The 17,578-nt window shown below is 47.8% G+C and overlaps 1 protein-coding gene across 1 annotated transcript in view; it reads left to right on the top strand.

Annotated features, from left to right (window-relative positions):
- The window catches only part of LOC135054567 (zinc finger protein 260-like), a 61,618-nt gene extending 49,297 nt beyond the window's left edge, over positions 1-12,321 (top strand). Inside the window, exon 5 of the mRNA XM_063957723.1 lies at positions 8,138-12,321. Within this exon, the coding sequence (XP_063813793.1) occupies positions 8,138-10,134 (1,997 nt within the window). The 3' untranslated portion in view covers positions 10,135-12,321. The remainder of the gene's footprint in view (positions 1-8,137) is intronic.
- Positions 12,322-17,578: the final 5,257 nt, after the last annotated feature.

The following is a 17,578-nucleotide window of genomic DNA, read 5'->3' as shown; positions in this document are numbered from 1 at the left end:
CCCTCACCCACACTACCGCTATACACTCCCTTATGTGCCGTCTGTACCCCTCACTACCGCTATATACTTCCTTATGTGCCCTCTGTACCCCTCACCTGCACTACCGCTATACACTCCCTTATGTGCCATCTGTACCTCTCACCCGCACTACCGCTATACACTCCCTTATGTGCCGTCTCTAACTCTCACCCGCACTACCGCTATACACTCCCTTATGTGCCGTCTGTACCCCTCACTTGCACTACCGCTATACACTCCCTTATGTGCCGCCTGTACCCCTCACCCGCACTACCGCTATACACTCCCTTATGTGCCGTCTGTACCCCTCACCCACACTACCACTATACACTCCCTAATGTGCCATCTGTATCCCTCACCCGCACTACCGCTATATACCCCCTTATGTGCCGTCTGTACCTCTCATCCGCACTACCGCTATACACTCCCTTATGTGCCCTCTGTACCCCTCACCCGCACTACCGCTATACACTCCCTTATGTGCCGTCTATACCCCTCACCCACACTGCCGCTATACACTCCCTTATGTGCCGTCTGTACCCCTCACCCACACTACCGCTATACACTCCCTTATGTGCCATCTGTATCCCTCACCCGCACTACCGCTATATACTTCCTTATGTGTCTTCTATACCTCTCACCCGCAGTACTGCTATACACTCCCTTATGTGCCATCTGTACCTCTCACCCGCACTACCGCTATAACTTCCCTTATGTGCCATCTGTACCCCTCACCCACACTACCGCTATACACTCCCTTATGTGCCGTCTGTACCCCTCACCCGCACTACCACTATACACCCCCGTATGTGCCGTCTGTACCCCTCACCCACACTACCGCTATACACCCCCTTATGTGCAGTCTTTACCTCTCACCCGCACTACCGCTATACACTCCCTTATGTGCCGTCTTTACCTCTCACCCGCACTACCGCTATACACTCCCTTAAGTGTCTTCTATACTCCTCACCCGCACTACCGCTATACACTCCCTTATGTGCCGTCTGTACCCCTCACTTGCACTACCGCTATACACTCCCTTATGTGCCGCCTGTACCCCTCACCCGCACTACCGCTATACACTCCCTTATGTGCCGTCTGTACCCCTCACCCACACTACCACTATACACTCCCTAATGTGCCATCTGTATCCCTCACCCGCACTACCGCTATATACCCCCTTATGTGCCGTCTGTACCTCATCCGCACTACCGCTATACACTCCCTTATGTGCCCTCTGTACCCCTCACCCGCACTACCGCTATACACTCCCTTATGTGCCGTCTATACCCCTCACCCACACTGCCGCTATACACTCCCTTATGTGCCGTCTGTACCCCTCACCCACACTACCGCTATACACTCCCTTATGTGCCATCTGTATCCCTCACCCGCACTACCGCTATATACTTCCTTATGTGTCTTCTATACCTCTCACCCGCAGTACTGCTATACACTCCCTTATGTGCCATCTGTACCTCTCACCCGCACTACCGCTATAACTTCCCTTATGTGCCATCTGTACCCCTCACCCACACTACCGCTATACACTCCCTTATGTGCCGTCTGTACCCCTCACCCGCACTACCGCTATACACCCCCTTATGTGCCATCTGTACCCCTCACTACCGCTATACACTCCCTTATGTGCCATCTGTACCCTTCACCCGCACTACCGCTTTACACTCCCTTATGTGCCGTCTGTACCCCTCACCCACACTACCGCTATACACTCCCTTATGTGCCGTCTGTACCCCTCACCCACACTACCGCTATACACTCCCTTATGTGCCATCTGTACCCCTCACCCGCACTACCGCTATATACTTCCTTATGCGTCTTCTATACCTCTCACCCGCAGTACTGCTATACACTCCTTTATGTGCCGTCTGTACCTCTCACCCGCACTACCGCTATACACTCCCTTATGTGCCGTCTGTACCCCTCACCCGCACTACCGCTATACACCCCCTTATGTGCCATCTGTACCCCTCACTACCGCTATACACTCCCTTATGTGCCATCTGTACCCTTCACCCGCACTACCGCTATACACTCCCTTATGTGCCGTCTGTACCCCTCACCCACACTACCGCTATACACTCCCTTATGTGCCATCTGTATCCCTCACCCACACTACCGCTATACACTCCCTTATGTGCCATCTGTATCCCTCACCCACACTACCGCTATACACTCCCTTATGTGCCGTCTGTACCTCTCACCCACACTACTGCTATACACCCCCTTATGTGCCGTCTGTACCCCTCACCCGCACTACCGCTTTACACTCCCTTATGTGCCGTCTGTTCCCCTCACCCACACTACCGCTATACACTCCCTTATGTGCCGTCTGTACCCCTCACCCGCACTACCGCTATACACTCCCTTATGTGCCGTCTGTACCCCTCACCCGCACTATCGCTATACACTCCCTTATGTGCCATCTGTACCTCTCACCCACACTACCGCTATACACTCCCTTATGTGCCGTCTGTACCCCTCACCTGCACTACCGCTATACACTCCCTTATGTGCCGTCTGTACCCCTCACCCGAACTACCGCTATACACTCCCTTATGTACTGTCTGTACCCCTCACCCGCACTACCGCTATACACTCCCTTATGTGCCATCTGTACCCCTTACTACCGCTATACAGTCCTTTATGTGCCATCTGTACCCTTCACCCGCACTACCGCTAGACACTCCCTTATGTGCCGTCTGTACCCCTCACCCTCACTACCGCTATACCCCTTATGTGCCGTCTGTACCCCTCACCCGCACTACCGCTATAAACTCCCTTATGTGCCGTTTGTACCCCTCACCCACACTACCGCTATACACTCCCTTATGTGCCGTCTGTTCCCCTCACCCACACTACCGCTATACACTCCCTTATGTGCCGTCTGTACCCCAAACCCACACTACCGCTATACACTCCCTTATGTGCCGTCTGTACCCCGCACTACCGCCATACACTCCCTTATGTGCCGTCTGTACCCCTTACCCTCACTACCGCTATACCCCTTATGTGCCGTCTGTACCCCTCACCCGCACTACCGCTATAAACTCCCTTATGTTCCGTCTGTACCCCTCACCAACACTACCGCTATACACTCCCTTATGTGCCGTCTGTATCCCTCACCCACACTATCGCTTTACACTCCCTTATGTGCCGTCTGTACCCCTCACCCGCACTACCGCTATACACTCCCTTATGTGCCATCTGTATCCCTCACCCACACTACCGCTATACACTCCCTTATGTGCCGTCTGTACCCCTCACCCACACTACCGCTATACACTCCCTTATGTGCCGTCTGTACCCCTCACCTGCACTACCGCTATATACTCCCTTATGTGCCGTCTGTACCCCTCATCCGCACTACCGCTATACACTCCCTTTTGCGCCGTCTGTACCTCTCGGCCGCACTACCGCTATACACTCCCTTATGTGCCGTCTGTACCCTTCACCTGTACTACCGCTATACACTCCCTTATGTGCCGTCTCTATCTTTCACCTGTACTACCGCTATACACTCCCTAATGTGCTGTCTGTACCTCTCGGCCGCACTACTGCTATACACTCCCTTATGTGCCGTCTGTGCCCCTTACCCGCACTACCGCTATACACTCCCTTATGTGCCATCTATACCCCTCACCTGCACTACCGCTATACACTTCCTTATGTGCCGCCTGTACCCCTCACCCACACTACCACTATACACCCCCTTATGTGCCGTCTGTACCCCTTACCCACACTACCGCTATACACCCCCTTATGTGCCGACTGTATCCCTCACCCACACTACCACTATACACCCCCGTATGTGCCGTCTGTACCCCTCACCCTCACTACCGCTATACACTCCCTTATGTGCCGTCTGTTCCCCTCACCCACACTACCGCTATACACTCCCTTATGTGCCGTCTGTACCCCAAACCCACACTACCGCTATACACTCCCTTATGTGCCGTCTGTACCCCGCACTACCGCTATACACTCCCTTATGTGCCGTCTGTACCCCTTACCCTCACTACCGCTATACCCCTTATGTGCCGTCTGTACCCCTCACCCGCACTACCGCTATAAACTCCCTTATGTGCCGTCTGTACCCCTCACCCACACTACCGCTATACACTCCCTTATGTGCCGTCTGTATCCCTCACCCACACTATCGCTTTACACTCCCTTATGTGCCGTCTGTACCCCTCACCCGCACTACCGCTATACACTCCCTTATGTGCCATCTGTATCCCTCACCCACACTACCGCTATACACTCCCTTATGTGCCGTCTGTACCCCTCACCCACACTACCGCTATACACTCCCTTATGTGCCGTCTGTACCCCTCACCTGCACTACCGCTATATACTCCCTTATGTGCCGTCTGTACCCCTCATCCGCACTACCGCTATACACTCCCTTTTGCGCCGTCTGTACCTCTCGGCCGCACTACCGCTATACACTCCCTTATGTGCCGTCTGTACCCTTCACCTGTACTACCGCTATACATTCCCTTATGTGCCGTCTCTATCCCTCACCTGTACTACCGCTATACACTCCCTAATGTGCTGTCTCTACCTCTCGGCCGCACTACTGCTATACACTCCCTTATGTGCCGTCTGTGCCCCTTACCCGCACTACCGCTATACACTCCCTTATGTGCCATCTATACCCCTCACCTGCACTACCGCTATACACTCCCTTATGTGCCGCCTGTACCCCTCACCCACACTACCACTATACACCCCCTTATGTGCCGTCTGTACCCCTTACCCACACTACCGCTATACACCCCCTTATGTGCCGACTGTATCCCTCACCCACACTACCACTATACACCCCCGTATGTGCCGTCTGTACCCCTCACCCTCACTACCGCTATACACTCCCTTATGTGCCGTCTGTTCCCCTCACCCACACTACCGCTATACACTCCCTTATGTGCCGTCTGTACCCCAAACCCACACTACCGCTATACACTCCCTTATGTGCCGTCTGTACCCCGCACTACCGCTATACACTCCCTTATGTGCCGTCTGTACCCCTTACCCTCACTACCGCTATACCCCTTATGTGCCGTCTGTACCCCTCACCCGCACTACCGCTATAAACTCCCTTATGTGCCGTCTGTACCCCTCACCCACACTACCGCTATACACTCCCTTATGTGCCGTCTGTATCCCTCACCCACACTATCGCTTTACACTCCCTTATGTGCCGTCTGTACCCCTCACCCGCACTACCGCTATACACTCCCTTATGTGCCATCTGTATCCCTCACCCACACTACCGCTATACACTCCCTTATGTGCCGTCTGTACCCCTCACCCACACTACCGCTATACACTCCCTTATGTGCCGTCTGTACCCCTCACCTGCACTACCGCTATATACTCCCTTATGTGCCGTCTGTACCCCTCATCCGCACTACCGCTATACACTCCCTTTTGCGCCGTCTGTACCTCTCGGCCGCACTACCGCTATACACTCCCTTATGTGCCGTCTGTACCCTTCACCTGTACTACCGCTATACATTCCCTTATGTGCCGTCTCTATCCCTCACCTGTACTACCGCTATACACTCCCTAATGTGCTGTCTCTACCTCTCGGCCGCACTACTGCTATACACTCCCTTATGTGCCGTCTGTGCCCCTTACCCGCACTACCGCTATACACTCCCTTATGTGCCATCTATACCCCTCACCTGCACTACCGCTATACACTTCCTTATGTGCCGCCTGTACCCCTCACCCACACTACCACTATACACCCCCTTATGTGCCGTCTGTACCCCTTATCCACACTACCGCTATACACCCCCTTATGTGCCGACTGTATCCCTCACCCACACTACCACTATACACCCCCGTATGTGCCGTCTGTACCCCTCACACTCACTACCGCTATACACTCCCTTATGTGCCGTCTGTACCCCTCACCCACACTACCGCTATACACTCCCTTATGTGCCGTCTGTACCCCTCACCCACACTACCGCTATACACTCCCTTATGTGCCATCTGTACCCCTCACCCAGACTACTGCTATACACTCCCTTATGTGCCGTCTGTACCCTGCACTACCGCTATACACTGCTAAATGCTTATTTATGTGAGGAGTTAGTCGGTGACCGATTAAAAAATTTAAATAATAATAACTCACCTGGTCCCGATGGAATTCACCCTTATGGAGCTGCACGCTGAACTAGCAAGACCTCTATTTTTGATCTTCATGGATTTGGTTAAATCGGGTATGGTTCCCAAAGACTGGCGTATAGCGGAGGTAGTGCCGATATTTAAAAAGGGGAGCAAAGCTGAACCTGGTAATTATAGACCAGTTAGTCTTACATCTACAGTGGGGAAAGTATTGGAAGGTATTCTAAGGGACAGTATTCAAAAGTTCCTTGAAGCAAATAAGGTCATTAAAAGGAACCAACATGGATTTGTGAAGGACAGATCATGTCAGACCAACTTACTTGGCTTTTATGAAACAGTAAGTGCGAACCTGGATCAGGGTAAGGAGGTGGATAGAATCTTTTTAGACTTTGACAAAGCTTTCGACACTGTACCACACATGCGTCTTATCTACAAGCTACAAGAAATAGTGCAGTGCTAGGGAGCACAATATGCACTTGGGTCAGTAATTGGTTAGCTAATAGGGAGCTGCGCTTTGTGGTCAATGGATCATTTTCAAATTGGACTAAAGTACTAAGTGGTGTGCCACAAGGGTCTGTACTTGGACCACTTTTGTTCAACATTTTCATCAACGACCTAACAGTAGGTCTAGAGAGCATGGTATCAATTTTCGCAGACGATACCAAATTGTGTAAGGTTATAAATACGGAGGGGGATGCTGAGTCTCTTCAGAACGACTTAACTAAACTGGAAACATGGGCAGCAAAATGGAGAATGAGATTCAACACAGACAAGTGTAAGGTAATGCACTGTGGAGGCAAGACCAAAAATAACACCTACATACTAAATGGGGTAATATTAGGGGATTCTGTACTGGAAAAAGACTTAGGTTCACATAGATAACAAATTAAGCAGCAGTACCCAAAGTAGAATTGCAGCAAAGAAGGCTAATAAGATATTAGCATGCATAAAACGGGGTATTGATGCTAGGGACGAGAGTGTTATACTCCCATTATATAAATCACTAGTGAGGCAACATCTTGAATACTGTGTGCTATTTTGGGCACCATTTTACAAAAAGGATATCCTGGAGCTAGAAAAGGTTCAGAGGCGGGCAACCAAACTAATCAAGGGCATGGAGATGCTGGAATACAAGGAAAGGCTTACAAGGCTAGGCATGTTTACATTGGAAAAGAGGAGACTAAGAGGGGACATGATCAACCTCTACAAATATATAAGGGGTCAATACACAGAGCTTGGGAAGGACCTGTTTTCTATAAGATCAGCACAGAGGACACGTGGTCACTTGCTTAGGTTTTTTCACAGTAAGGACAATACGTGTTTGGAATTCCCTGCCTGAGAGAGTAGTAACTACGGACTCAGTCAACACTTTAAGAATGGGTTAGATAAATTCCTATTGGATAAAGATATTCAGGGTTATGGTACGTAGGCACGCATTATAGTTAAAATAACTAGTCCTAACATAAAAATGAGTAGTCCTATAATAAGACTGCATAGGAGACCACAAATAGGTTGAGCTCGATGGACAATTGTCTTTTTTCAACCTTAGTTACTATGTTACTATGTATGTTACTCCCTTATGTGCCGTCTGTTACCCTCACCCGCACTACCGCTATACACTCCCTTATGTGCCGTCTGTACCCCTCACCCGCACTACCGCTATACACTCCCTTATGTGCCGTCTGTACCCCTCAGCCACACTACACATGCAGTATATTTGGCACAGATGTAAATTCTGTGATATAGCCAATGCCAGCAGAAGAGAGCTGTCACAGCTGGGTGATGTGGTGTCTTTATATTGTAAGACAAGACTCATCATTGTTATACTGTAAATGTGTGTTGTAATAGATGAACCACTAATCACCATGAACTTAGTCATAGTATGCAGTTTTGTTCCTAGTAAATTAAAACAAAATGGAAATAATTCTGTTTCCATACATTTTATTCCCAGCAGATGGAGGCACAATGAAGAATACCTTGGAGGGAGATCACATATTGTCTCCACATTGTAACATAGAAGATAACATCACTGAGGATTCTCCAGGAGACAATCCAGTTTCTCTATATATACACCCAGTACCTCGCAGTGCAGATATAGCATCTGATCCCTCTAATCATGGTGAATGTTCTACTGATATATCCAGTAATACTACGCACAGTACAGCTGACAGAGGTGATAAAAAATTTCCCTGTCCTGAGTGTGGGAAATGTTTCACAAGGAAATGCAGTCTTGTTCCACATGAGAGAATTCACACAGGTGAGAAACCATTTCCATGCTTTGAATGTGGGAAATATTTTACACTCAAATCACATCTTGTTAAGCATCTCAGATGTCACACAGGTGATAAGCCATTTCCATGTTCTGAGTGTGGCAAATGTTTTACACTCAAATCACATCTTGATAAGCATCTCAGATGTCACACAGGTGAGAAGCTATTTCCATGCTCTGAGTGTGGGAAATGTTTCAAAAGGAAAACAGGTCTTGTTATACATGAGAGAAGTCACACAGGTGAGAGGCCATTTCCATGCTCTGAGTGTGGGAAATGCTTTATGCACAAATCACATCTCGTTACACATCAGAGAAGTCACACAGGTGAGAAACCATTTCCATGCTCTGAGTGTGGGAAATGCTTTATGCACAAATCACATCTCGTTACACATCAGAGAAGTCACACAGGTGAGAAACCATTTCCATGTTTTGAGTGTGGGAAATATTTCACAAGGAAATCAGTTCTTGTTACACATCAGAAAAGTCACACAGGTGAGAAACAATTTCCATGTTCTGAATGTGAGAAATGTTTTACACAGAAATCACATCTTGCAACACATCAGAGAAGTCACACAGGTGAGAAACCATTTCCATGTTTTGAGTGTGGGAAATATTTCAGAAGTAAATCATATCTTGTTACACATCAGAGAAGTCACACAGGTGAGAAACCATTTCCATGCTTTGAATGTGGGAAATATTTTACACAGAAATCATATCTTGTTATACATGAGAGAATTCACACAGGTGAGAAGCCATTTCCATGCTCTGAGTGTGGGAAATATTTTACACAGAAATCAGCTCTTGTTGTACATGAGAGAAGTCACACAGGTGATAAGCCATTTCCATGTTCTGAGTGTGGCAAATGTTTTACATTTAAATCACATCTTGTTAAGCATCTCAGATGTCACACAGGTGAGAAGCTATTTCCATGCTCTGAGTGTGGGAAATGTTTTACACAGAAAACAGCATTAATTTCACATCAGAGAAGTCACACCGGTGAGAGGCCATTTCCATGCTCTGAGTGTGGGAAATGTTTCAAAAGGAAAACAGGTCTTGTTATACATGAGAGAAGTCACACAGGTGAGAGGCCATTTCCATGCTCTGAGTGTGGGAAATGCTTTATGCACAAATCACATCTCGTTACACATCAGAGAAGTCACACAGGTGAGAAACCATTTCCATGTTTTGAGTGTGGGAAATATTTCACAAGGAAATCAGTTCTTGTTACACATCAGAAAAGTCACACAGGTGAGAAACAATTTCCATGTTCTGAGTGTGGGAAATGTTTTACACAGAAATCACATCTTTTTACACATCAGAAAAGTCACACAGGTGAGAAACAATTTCCATGTTCTGAATGTGAGAAATGTTTTACACAGAAATCACATCTTGCAACACATCAGAGAAGTCACACAGGTGAGAAACCATTTCCATGTTTTGAGTGTGGGAAATATTTCAGAAGTAAATCATATCTTGTTACACATCAGAGAAGTCACACAGGTGAGAAACCATTTAAGTGCTCTGAGTGTGGGAAATGTTTTACACAGAAACCACCACTTTTTAGACATGAGAGAAGTCACACAGGTGAGAAGCCCTTTTCATGCTCTGAGTGTGGGAAATGTTTTACACGGAAATCACAAATTGTTGTACATCAAAAAATACATTTTAAAAACATGAGCTGATAGACATGATATGCAATACTTTAAATATTGTGAACACTGCAATTCTTTTGGTGTTATCTCTTGTGTTTTGAGAACCAACAATAGCTGAATGGACAGTACACAGTGCCATCAGTAGACAAAACTTTGCCACATTTTCCACACAACAATCCATCCATAATATTAAATAAATTGAGCAGGGAATGCCGACCGAGGCCCATTGTATTGAGGATCATTGTTTCAGCTCAGCTGGGCAATACCACATCAGAATCCTATGTATACGACTTGTCAGATGATTATTTTTCATTTTTTTTATAATTTGAGATGTTGGATTTATACCTGTACTGTACCTTTATATTTATATATATATATATATATATATATATATATACACACACACACACACACACACACATTTGCTTTGTTTTTGTTTTTTTTATATGAGTTTTTATTATTAGAACTAAAGCCATACGAAACCTTGCACCCTGCAGAGCCTACACTTAAATGTGACGCTATATGTGAGGTAAATCATGAGGGGCCTGAGCGTGGGGTAATTATCATTCACAGGAATCTCCTGAGTGACAGCTGTATGGGAAATGAGGAACGTTGCTAGTGATAGATGCCAGATGTGTGAAGCATTATGGGATATCAGGTTATGATAGTGATTGGCTAAACATGGTGACATCTCTTCGGGTGTAACATGTAAGTGAGAGAGTGACATCACTGTGGGTATAACATGTAAATGAGAGAGTGACATCACTGAGTATAACATGTAAATGAGAGAGTGACATCACTCCGGGTATAACATGTAAATGAGAGAGCGACATCACTGCGGGTATAACATGTAAATGAGAGAGCGACATCACTGCGGGTATAACATGTAAATGAGAGAGTGACATCACTGCGGGTATAACATGTAAATGAGAGTGACATCACTGCGGGTATAACATGTAAATAAGAGAGTGACATCACTGAGTATAACATGTAAATGAGATAGTGACTTCATGCGGGTATAACATGTAAATGAGAGTGACATCACTGTGGGTATAACATGTAAATGAGAGAGTGACATCACTGCGGGTATAACATGTAAATGAGAGAGTGACATCACTGCAGGTATAACATGTAAATGAGAGAGTGACATCAATGCTGATATAACATGTAAATGAGAGAGTGACATCACTGCGGGTATAACATGTAAATGAGAGAGTGACATCACTGCGGGTATAACATATCTAAATGAGAGTGGCATCACTGCGGGTATAACATGTAAATGAGAGAGTGACATCACTGCGGGTATAACATGTAAATGAGCGAGACATCACTGCTGGTATAACGTAAATGAGAGAGTGACATCACTGCGGTTATAACATGTAAATGAGAGAGTGACATCACTGCGGGTATAACATGTAAATGAGAGCGTGACATCACTGCGGGTATAACGTGAATGAGAGAGTAAATCACTGCTGGTATAACATGTAAATGAGAGCGTGACATCACTGCGGGTATAACATGTAAATGAGAGCGACATCACTGCGGGTATAACATGTAAATGAGAGAGCGACATCACTGCGGGTATAACATGTAAATGAGAGAGTGTTATCACTGCGGGTAGAACATGGAAATGAGAGTGACATCACTGTGGGTAGAACATGGAAATGAGGGAGTGACATCACTGTGGGTATAACATGTAAATGAGAGAGTGACATGACTGGCTATAACATGTAAATGAGAGAGTGAGATCACTGTGGGTATATGTAAATGAGAGTGACATCACTGCGGGTATAACATGTAAATGAGAGAGTGACATCACTGCGGGTAGAACATGGAAAAGAGAGAGTGACATCACTGTGGGTATAATATATAAATGAGAGTGACATCACTGCGGGTAGAACATGGAAATGAGAGAGTAACATCACTGTGGGTATAATATATAAATGAGAGTGACATCACTGCGGGTAGAACATGGAAATGAGAGAGTGACATCACTGTGGGTATAATATATAATTGAGAGTATGTCACTTACCTTATGGTTACGGTGTGTACACATTACATATGACGTCTTACACTTACAGTATTGTGTGGAATAATTTCTGAAACAATTCCATATAACTGGGGAAGTTGCGGCACCAGAAATCCCTTCTCTTACGTTCTAGAGGATGCTGGGGACTCCGTAAGGACCATGGGGTATAGACGGGCTCCGCAGGAGACATGGGCACTCTAAAGACTTTAGGTGGGTGTGCACTGGCTCCTCCCTCTATGCCCCTCCTCCAGACCTCAGTTAGATCCTGTGCCCAGAGGAGACTGGGTGCACTGCAGGGGAGCTCTCCTGAGTTTCTCTGAAAAAGACTTTTGTTAGGTTTTTTATTTTCAGGGAGCACTGCTGGCAACAGGCTCCCTGCATCGTGGGACTGAGGGGAGAGAAGCAGACCTACTTAAATGATAGGCTCTGCTTCTTAGGCTACTGGACACCATTAGCTCCAGAGGGTCGGAACACAGGTTTCACCCTCGTTCGTCCCGGAGCCGCGCCGCCGTCCTCACAAAGCCGGAAGATAGAAGCCGGGTGAGTATAAGAAGAAAGAAGACTTCAAAGGCGGCAGAAGACTTCTGATCTTCACTGAGGTACCGCGCAGCGGTAACGCTGCGTGCCATTGCTCCCACATTCACACACACTGACGGCACTGTATGGGTGCAAGGCGGGCGCACTGGGCAGCAATCATAAACTTCTAGGGACACTGGCATAGATATATATACTGCGGAGGCAGTATATTACAGAAACCCCCGCCAGTATAAACATTTGAGCAAGACCGAAGCCCGCCGTTGAGGGGGCGGAGCTTGATCCTCCAGCACTAACCAGCGCCATTTTCTCCACAGCACGCTGCAAAGAAGCTGGCTCCCCGGACTCTCCCCTGCTGAACACAAGTACAGAGGGTACAAAAGAAGGGGGGGGGCACATTTATTTGGCGCAGTGAGTGTATTATATATACAAAAGCACTGTACTGACTAGGATTTTATTCCAGGGTCCGGTGGCGCTGGGTGTGTACTGGCATACTCTCTCTCTGTCTCTCCTAAGGGCCTTATTGGGGGACTGTCTCCATATAGATATATATCCCTGAGTGTGTGGGGGTGTCGGTACGTGTGTGTCGGCATGTCTGAAGCGGAAGGCTCATCTAAGGAGGAGGTTGAGCAGATGATTGTGGTGTCTCCGTTGGCGACGCCGACACCTGATTGGTTGGATATGTGGAATGTATTAAATGCAATGTGTCTTTATTACATAAGCGATTGGACAAAGCAGAGTCCAGGGAAGTAACAGGGAGTCACTCCATGGCTTTGGCTGTGTCACAGGGCCCTTCAGGGTCTCAGAAACGTCCCCTGTCCCACATAGCAGACACTGATACCGACACGGATTCTGACTCCAGTGTCGATTACGATGATGCAAGGTTACACCCAAGGGTAGCCAAAAGTATTCATTATATGATTATTGCAATAAAGGATGTTTTACATATCACAGATGACCCCTCTGTCCCTGACACGAGGGTATGCATGGTTAAGGAAAAGAAACCTGAGGTAACCTTTCCCCCATCTCATGAGCTGAATGCGTTATTTGAAAAGGCTTGGGAAACTCCAGACTAGAAACTGCAGATTCCCAAGAGAATTCTTATGGCGTACCCTTTCCCCGCGCAGGACAGGTTACGTTGGGAATCCTCGCCCAGGGTGGACAAGGCTTTAACGCGCTTGTCCAAAAAGGTGGCGCTGCCATCTCCGGACACGGCAGCCCTCAAGGATCCTGCTGATCGCAGACAGGAAACTACCTTAAAATCAATTTATACACATATGACTGTCTTGCTCAGACCGGCAGTAGCGTCGGCATGGGTATGTAGCGCAGTAGCAGCATGGGCAGATAACTTGCCATCTGACGTTGACACCCTAGATAGGGAGAGCATTTTATTGACCTTGGGTCACATTAAAGATGCAGCCTTATATATGTGAGACGCTGCGAGAGACGTTGGGCTGTTAGGTTCAAGAGCCAACGCCATGGCTATTTCTGCTAGGCGAGCCCTGTGGACCCGCCAATGGACGGGTGATGCCGACTCAGAGACATATGCAAGTTTTACCTTACACGGGTGAGGTCTTATTTGGGGAGGGTCTCGCGGACCTGGTTTCCACGGCTACCGCGGGTAAATCTTTTTTTCCTTATGTTCCCCCACAGCAGATGAAAACACCACAATATCAGATGCAGTCCTTTCGGTCGCATAAGTCCAGAAGAGGTCGGGGCTCTTCCTTCCTCGCCAGAGGTAAGGGTAGAGGGAAAAGAATGCCCGCTACGGCTAGTTCCCAGGAGCAGAAGTCCTCGCCGGCTTCTACTAAATCCACCGCATGACACTGGGGCTCCACTGAGGGAGTCCGCACCGGTGGGGGCACGTCTTCGACTCTTCAGCCAGGTCTGGGTTCTGTCAGATGTGGATCCTTGAGCGATGGAAATTATATCCCAAGGCTACAAACTGGAATTCGAAGAGGTACCTCCTCGCCGATTTTTCAAGTCTGCTTTGCCAGCTTCTCCCCCAGAGAGGGAAATAGTTTTAGCTGCAATTCAAAAGCTGTATCAACAGCAAATGATTATCAAGGTTCCCCTGGACCCACAGGGGAAAGGGTACTATTCAACCCTGTTTGTGGTCCGAAACCGGATGGCTCGGTCAGGCCCATTCTGAATCTAAAATCCATAAACCTGTACTTGAAAAAGTTCAAATTCAAGATGGAATCGCTCCGGGCAGTTATCTTCAGCCTGGAAGGGGAGGATTTTATGGTGTCACTAGACATAAAGGATGCATACCTTCATGTCCCCATATATCCTCATCAGGCGTACCTGAGATTCGCTGTACAAGACTGTCATTACCAGTTTCAGACGTTGCCGTTTGGGCTTTCCACGGCCCGAGGATTTTCACCAAGGTAATGGCGGAAATGATGGTGCTCCTGCGCAAGTCACAATTATCCCGTACTTGGACGGTCTCCTGATAAAAGCGAGATCGAGAGATCAGTTGATGAAAAGCGTATCGCTCTCCTTGAGAGTGCTGCAGCAGCATGGCTGGATTCTAAATCTACCAAAGTCACAGTTGATTCCAACGACTCGGCTATCTTTCTTAGGCATGATTCTGGACATGGAACAGAAGAGGGTTTTTCTCCCAATGGAAAAAGCCCAGTAACTCCAGAACATGGTCAGGGACCTGCTAAAACCAAAAAGAGTGTCAGTCCATCAATGCACTTGAGTACTGGGAAAAATGGTGGCGGCCTACGAGGCCATTCCCTTCGGCAGGTTCCATGCGAGGACATTTCAGTGGGACCTTCTGGACAAGTGGTCGGGGTCCCATCTACAAATGCATCAGAAAATAAGCCTGTCCACCAGGGCCAGGGTCTTTCTCCTGTGGTGGCTGCAGAGTGCTCACCTTCTCGAGGGTCGCAGGTTCGGTTGTCAAGACTGGGTTCTGATGACCATGGATGCGAGCCTCCGAGGATATGGAGCAGGCACACAAGGAAGACATTTTCAGGGACTCTGGTCAAGCCAGGAGGCTTGTCTACACATCAACGTACTGGAGTTGAGGGCCATATACAATGGCCTACGACAAGCGGAGAATCTTCTTCGCGACCTACCGATTCTGATTCAATCAGACATCACAGCCGTGGCTCATGTAAACCGCCAAGGCGGAACAAGGAGCAGAGTGGCAATGGCGGAAGCCACCAGGATTCTTCGCTGGGCGGAAAATCACTTAAGCGCTCTGTCAGCTATCTTCATTCCGGGAGTGGATAACTGGGAAGCAGACTTCCTCAGCAGACATGATCTCCATCCAGGAGAGTGGGGACTTCATCAAGAAGTTTTTGCAGAGATAACAAGTCATTGGGGACTTCCTCAAATAGACATGATGACGTCACGCCTCAACAAGAAGCTTCGGAGGTATTGTGCCAGGTCAAGGGACCCTCAGGCAGTAGCAGTGGACGCCCTGGTGACACCATGGGTGTTTCAGTCGGTCTATGTGTTCCCTCCTCTTCTGCTCATCTCAAAAATATTGAGAATCACAAGACGAAAAAGAGTGCGGACAATACTCATTGTTCCAGATTGGCCTCGAAGAGCCTGGTATTCACATCTTCAGGAAATGCTCACAGAAGATCCGTGGCCTTTTCCTTTCAGGGGGGACCTGTTGCAGCAGGGGCCCTGCATGTTCCAAGACTTACCGCGGTTACGTTTGACGGCATGGCGGTTGAACGCCAAATGCTAGCTGGGAAAGGTATTCCGGAGGAAGTCATCCCTACTCTAATAAAGGCTAGGAAGGAGGTGACGGTGAAACATTATCACTGTATCTGTAGGAAGTATGTATCTTGGTGTGAAGCCAAGAATGCTCCTACGGAAGATTTCCATCTGGGCCGTTTTCTCCACTTTCTACAGACAGGAGTGGATATGGGCCTAAAGTTAGGCTCCATTAAGGTACAGATTTCGGCCCTATCAATTTTCTTTCAGAAGGAATTGGCTTCTCTTCCAGAAGTCCAGACTTTTGTAAAGAGAGTGCTGCACATCCAGCCTCCTTTTGTGCCCCCAGTGGTACCATGGGACCTTAACGTGGTGTTACAGTTCATAAAATCTCACTGGTTTGAACCTCTTCAAAGGGTTCAATTAAAATTTCTCACTTGGAAGGTGATCATGTTGTTGGCCTTGGCATCTGCATGGCAGGTGTCCAAATTGGCGGCTTTATCTCACAAAAGCCCCTATCTGATTTTCCATGTGGATAGAGCAGAGTTGAGGACTCATCCTCAATTTTTGCCTGAGGTGGTATCATCGTTTCATATGAACCAACCTATTGTGGTACCTGTGGCTACGGGTGACTTGGATGATTCCAAGTCCCTTGATGTAGTCAGGGCCTTAAAAATTTATGTAGCCAGGACGGCTTGGGTTAGGAAAACAGAGGCTCTGTTTGTCCTGTTTGCAGCCAACAAGGTTGGCGCTCCTGCTTCTAAGCAGACTATTGCTCGCTGGATCTGTAACACGATTCAGCAGGCTCATTCTACGGCTGGATTGCCGTTACCAAATTCGGTAAAGGCCCATTCCACTAGGAAGGTGGGCTCTTCTTGGGCGGCTGCCCGAGGCGCATCGGCATTACAGCTGTGCCGAGCAGCTACTTGGTCGGGTTCAAACACTTTTGCAAAATTTTACAAGTTTGATACCCTGGCTGATGAGGACCTCGTGTTTGCTCAATTGGTGCTGCAGAGTCATCCGCACTCTCCCGCCCAGTCTGGAGCTTTGGTATAATCCCCATGGTCCTTACTGAGTCCCCAGCATCCTCTAGGACGTAAGAGAAAATAAGATTTTAAACCTGCCGGTAAATCTTTTTCTCCTAGTCCGTAGAGGATGCTGGGCGCCCGTCCCAGTGCGGACATATTTCTGCAAGGCTTGTATATAGTTATTGCTTACATAAGGGTTATG

This window comes from Pseudophryne corroboree, chromosome 3, assembly GCF_028390025.1.
Source record: "Pseudophryne corroboree isolate aPseCor3 chromosome 3, aPseCor3.hap2, whole genome shotgun sequence".
NCBI classification, from domain to species: domain Eukaryota; kingdom Metazoa; phylum Chordata; class Amphibia; order Anura; family Myobatrachidae; genus Pseudophryne; species Pseudophryne corroboree.
Note: the sequence above shows the minus strand (reverse complement) of the source record. Positions and strands in the feature narration are given on the sequence as shown.